Source organism: Dromiciops gliroides, chromosome 5 (genome assembly GCF_019393635.1).
Source record: "Dromiciops gliroides isolate mDroGli1 chromosome 5, mDroGli1.pri, whole genome shotgun sequence".
In the NCBI taxonomy this organism is placed as follows: domain Eukaryota; kingdom Metazoa; phylum Chordata; class Mammalia; order Microbiotheria; family Microbiotheriidae; genus Dromiciops; species Dromiciops gliroides.
Window position 1 is genome coordinate 11815071 of NC_057865.1, and position 5830 is coordinate 11820900.

Genomic DNA, 5830 nt, shown 5'->3' on the forward strand with positions numbered 1-5830 from the left:
CCCAATCTACCTCTCTCTTTCCCTTTCTTCCAGTGCATCCCTCTTACCCCTTAACTTTATTTTGAAAATGTCATCATGGGTCAGCTAGGTGACACAGTGGATAAAGCACCAGCCCTGGACCCAGGAGGCTCCAAGTCCACATCCAGTCCCAGACATAAGCCACCCCACCCTTCCTGCCCAACAAAAAACAAGGACAAACAAAAAAAATCAATTCTTTGTAGATATCCTCCCTTCATATTTAATTTATACCTGTGCTCTCTAAGTATATTTCTTTCAGCTGCCTTAATACTGAGAATGATCTTATGAGTTAGGAGTATTATCTTCCCATGTAGGAATGCACACAGTTTAATCTTTTAATATCCTTCATAATTTATTTTTCCTATTTACTTTTCTTTTGGTAAGGCAATTGGGGTTAAATGACTTGCCCACGGTCACATAGCTAGTAAGTGTCAAGTCTCTGAGACCAGATTTGAACTCAGGTACTCCTGAATCCAGGGCCAGTGCTTTATCCACTGCACCACCTAGCTGCCCCCTATTTACCTTTTTATGCTACAGTGTGGCCCAGGGGGTGATTGGGCTTCTTCTCAGCCAGCCTGGCCTGTGAGTAACCATGGCTGCTTTCTCTTTGACATGGAAACAGAAGTCTGATTGACCTCTGATTCTCTGTGGTTGAAAGCTTGGTGAGCCCATGCCCCTCACCTACTGTGGCACGACCAGTCAATTCAGTCCACTGGTTCAGAACCAGGGCACTTCAGCCCAAATCCAGCAGAGAGTGCTTCTACTTCACCCCGACCTACTGCCAAACCCCTCACCAGTCTGCAATCTGAGCCTCAGAAGAAATTGCTGCTGGCACTGAAGACTCTGAAGCATGCTGGAAGCACTGTCTATTCCTGGCTGGGCCAGTACCACACTGAGCTGTTCAGCCCAATGAGCAGGTGATCACAATTGCCCTTTTTTTGCTGAAAAATAGTCTCACTCTGTTTTTATGTGTATTAGACTTATCTGGTTTTGTTGGTTTGGTTTGGTTTGTTGTTGTTATTTTTTTCTTACTGCATTATTTGGGAATGAGTGGATGGATTTAACTGGAGCTTGTGGCAGTCACAGCCTCTCCTCTGCCATCTTGGCTCCACCCCCAGATGGAAAATATAGTTTTAGGAGAAAATCTCTTTTTATTCTAGATTCAATAGAGAATGCCTAAATATTTTTGGATGAAGGAAAAATATATTTTAGGAAGATTATTTGGTAGTTGTGTGGGTGAGGGTATGGATCAGAGAAAGGAGAAACTGAAAATGGAGAAAAATTGAAAAGTTATTTTAATAGTCCAGAAAATGTGGGAGGGGAGAAAAATAAAGAATTGAAAATTTCCCCAAGGTTATATTTATGGGTGACTTACTGAAAGGATGATATTGTCCATGACAAAAGTGGAGAAATGAGAGAAATATATTTTTACTTAAAGATAACGTAGTTTTTTTTAATTTTTGTAAGGCAGCTTGTTGAGTTTGAGGTACCAATGCAAAGAGTAATTTGAAATGTTCATTTGGCAGTTGGTGACATGGGACTGGAGGTCCGAATAAAGGGTAGGTATGGGTATGTAAATCTTGGAGCTTTCCATATAGAAGTTTCCAATGAGCCTTTGGGAGCTGAAAGTGATCTTGCAACATAGAGAATGAAGAGGGCCCAGGTCAGAATTATGTCATATACCTTTATATAGCTGATGGGAAATAGATTCAATAAAACAGTAATCCACAGAAAGCAACCGGACAGATCAGTGTCAGAAAAATTCCGAGAGGAGAAAGCATCCAGGAAGAGAGAGAAGTCAATAGTGACAATGCAACAGAAACATCTAGAAGATGAGGCATGAGAAAAGGCAAGTAAGAGATCATTGTTTCCACTGGAGAGAGCAGTTTTGTTTGAAGTAAGAGGTAAAGGAGTTGCAATGTGAGAAGAAGGAGGAGTCAAGAATGGCTCTGAGTTTTCTAAGCTGGGTGACTGATGGGTGGCAGTGACATTGACAGGAATAACATGTTTAAAAATGAATATGATGACTTATGTTCCATAAATTTTGAGCTTGAGACTTTATAGGGTATAATTCAGGACAAAATATCAGAAGTAAAACAAAGCCTGTACATGAAGTTTTAAGAGTCTTTGGTAAAGGAATCATAATGGAATTATTAGGGTCTAATGGAATCACCAAGAGATGAGGTGATGGAAAAGCAAGAAAATGGCCCAGAGCAAAATCATGGGTAAAACACAAACTTAGAAGTGGGGAGATGGATGATGACCTAGCAAAAATAACTAAGGAGAGGTCAGACAAGGTGTATGAGGATCAGGAGTGAGGTGACACAAAAAGCCAGTTTCAATTAATCAACAAACATTTATTAAGCAGGAACTATGTGTTAGACCCTAGGCTAGTTCCTGGAGACACAAAGACAAAAGTGAGACAGTCTCTGCCTTCAAAGAATTTATGTTCTTACATTCTGCTAGTATAAAAAAATATTCACAGATATACTATAAACACATGAAAAATACACAGTGTTTGGGGGATGGAGAATGGGGGGAAAATCAACAATTAGAAAATCAGGAAAATATTCTTGAAGGCGGTAGAAATTGAGATGAGCCTTGAAAGGAGCAAGGTTTCATGAGAGATAACAATAAGAATGGAAAATACAGAATGATGTGTATGGAAACTTTCAGTAGGGCATTTTGGCTGGAGAGTAAAGTGCAGACCTGGAAAGTTAGACTGCAGCCAAACTGCAATGTATTTGAAAATTCATGGCGAGATGAAGTAGAGTTAATGAGTATAGACAAGACCCCCCAACCCCACCCCTTGCATATTGGCTCAAAAAGGGGGAAGACAAAAAAAAAGGGAGAAGACATGTAGGATGATAGCTTAAGGAGGTGGTGAGCTCAAGTGAATGACCTAGATTTAAGGTATAAGTACAATTTAATATGTTATTGTTGGAATTTTACCTTATATGTCACCTATTCTATGAAACCATCCATCTTACTGTTTCCCAAACTCACCACTTCTTCCTCATGTCACTCATATCACTTTCCCTGAACTTCTTCTTTGCAGTGGTCTGTTTCCCTTTGTATCACATTTTTATACATATTTTTTCCTCTGGTTATACTGTAACATCCCTCTGTAAGTATGGCACGGTGTTTTGTGCATAGTAGGCATTTATTAAGTGCTTGTTAAATTTAATTCTGGAATAAATGCAAACAGGTCTCATTCTAAAAAGGCCTCTCAATTTATTACACATATAATTGTCCCAAACAATGATAATAACCTCAAAGACTGTGAGAAGTAATCTGGGGAAAATATTTCCACTAGATATTTTTTTTAATTGAACAACTAAACATTTCACTACCCTGTAGCTGCTATGGAATATTACTCTTTTGGGTCTCTTTTTTATTTTTGGAGGGGGAAAGTTAGGGAGAATCCTTTATTTTATCAGTATAGGAAACTGCTGGTATGAAATCTCCCTTTACTGAAAAATATGCATCATTGAGGATAGCTTAGTCTTAATGAGTTTTGGGGGGCACTAAAATGACTTGCCTAAGGTGATCAAGTTAATATGGGTGTAAGCCAAAACTTGAACCTAGGTCTACCTGACTCAAGTGGCCAGTGAATTACCTATTACTCCTGTGTTCCTATCTCTGAGAGGTCTTCTTAAGAGGATGGGGAGATATTGCTGTTCGCTTCTTCAGAGCAGTATTCTGAGAACTGGACATAGTTCAAAAAACAATTTTATCAAATTGACATTGTGTTCAAGTCATCCAAGAGTCTAGGACCCAGGTCAAGAGCTCCATTTCCTATTCAGGAAATGACATTCTCTGAATAGAGATTGGAAAGCTAACTAACCAGTGCTGGGCAGTGTTCCCATTCTGTCCTCTGCTGTCTCATCACCTCCCAGAGGAGATGGGAAATTATTTGGGAATTAGGTGGAAATAGACAAGACCCTGGATGGCAGCACCATGCTGAAGAACTAGGAGGCTGGCAATCCTTCAATTAACCTAATCTGCTCCAGATTTCATCCAGATTCAACTTGGCATTCAGGCTTGACTTGGGATGCAGTTTAAAAATCCTCTTCAGCAGGCATCAGAAAATAGGAACCCTTTTCAACCATCTGGCCCTTTAACTGTGAAAATTCTAAAATGATTTGCTTGCCTGCCCTCTTTCCACCACTCCCCCCTGGGTGACTGTCTATGCTGCAGTCTATATTTGGAGTTGATATTCAGAAGCCCCACTCATGCATGTTGGATTCGAGGCTGTCAATAGACCTTGATATAAAAAGCTTTGGAAAATATGATCAATTCACAACTTAGATGAAGAACCTTCCAGGAGTGAGGGGGGACCTCCCAGGAGCTCAGGCAGATGACATTTTTCATGCTTCATTCTACTACATTGTTTCTGAGCTGGGGGTATTTATTTATAGATGCAATTCACTCACTCACTGCTTCTATAGCCCATTTCTGAAGGTTTTGTTAAACAGCAAACCATTACCATAAATCCTTTGAAGTGGAAAACAAGCAAATATGAGGTGACAACAGTAGAGCAAGAAGCCAAATTTGACTATGAATTCATCTCTAAAAAAGGCAAACATCAAAGATTTTGGAATCCCTTGATTAATACTGTATTTGCTTTCCTTCCTTCCTTCCTTCCTTCCTTCCTTCCTTCCTTCCTTCCTTCCTTCCTTCCTTCCTTCCTTCCTTCCTTTCTTCTTTTTTGCTTTTCCCATTTTCCCTTAATCTCCTTAACCAATCCATCTCTTTATCCAAGGTACTACATCCTCTTTCCAGGATAATTTTTTTTTATTATTATTTTCCCCTTAAATAAAGGTTTATTGACTCAAGGATTAGGGTGGTTGCTCAGTCAAAGAGACCAAAGCCCATGTTATCACTGAACTCTTTCAACTTCTCCTTTTATTCTTCTTTCTTCTCCTCTACAGCAGCAGGAGCAGAACCAGCAGCCACTGGGGCAGCAGAGCCAACACTGGCAGGAACAGTAATAGCACCACCGGAGGGCATGGAAGTCAGCTTACTGCTCCGCTGCAAGATCCCATCTTCTATGTTCTTGATGCTCACCTCACTGATGACCTTCTTCAGGTGCTCCTCATTGGTCTCAATGCCCATGCTGTCCAGAATCTTTTCCAGGTCCTTGGAGTTGGGGGAGCCATGGCTTACAAGGATGGCCAAGAGGTAGGTTGCCATGTAGGTGGTCTAGGCTCTATTTGATCTGGTCCCAAGGAGGTCACAGCCTGGTGCTGAAGGCACTGCTCAAGTAGCAGGGCCCACATTGAGTCCAACCAAGGTGGCATCAAGTCAGGGAAAAGTAATTTTTATATTGATGAAAAATACTACATATTGTTTCTTTGTGAATTATAATTCCCCAGGAAATTCACAAAAGGAACATTTCTGTGGAGGTATGACTGTAAAAATGCAATTAGGTTACACAATGGATAGTGTGCAAAGTCCAATGTTCAAATCTGTTCTCAGATATTTATTAGCTGTATGACTTTGTATCAGTCCATCTACATCTTTCTAGGCTTTTATGAGAATATCTAAAACATCCTTTCTTATAGTATAATAATAGTTCATCACAATCATATGTTACAAATTGTTTAGCCATTCCCCAATTGAGGGACATCCTCTCAACTTCCAATTCCCTGCCACCAGAAAGAAGCTACTATAAATATTTGGGGATAGTTCCAAATCAACATCATAGTTGAATCAGTTGACAACTCTACCAACAGTGCATTAGCATCTCAATTTTCATATATCCCCTCCAACACCTGTGATTGTTTTCTCTTATTAGCCAATCTGATAG

General features: G+C 40.0%; 1 protein-coding gene across 1 annotated transcript; it reads right to left on the reverse strand.

The window, feature by feature from the left end:
• Positions 1–4926: 4926 nt before the first annotated feature.
• Positions 4927–5214, reverse strand: LOC122727401 (60S acidic ribosomal protein P2-like). The gene has a single exon (XM_043964891.1). It carries the CDS (start codon positions 5212–5214, stop codon positions 4927–4929), a length of 288 nt encoding a protein of 95 aa, XP_043820826.1.
• Positions 5215–5830: the final 616 nt, after the last annotated feature.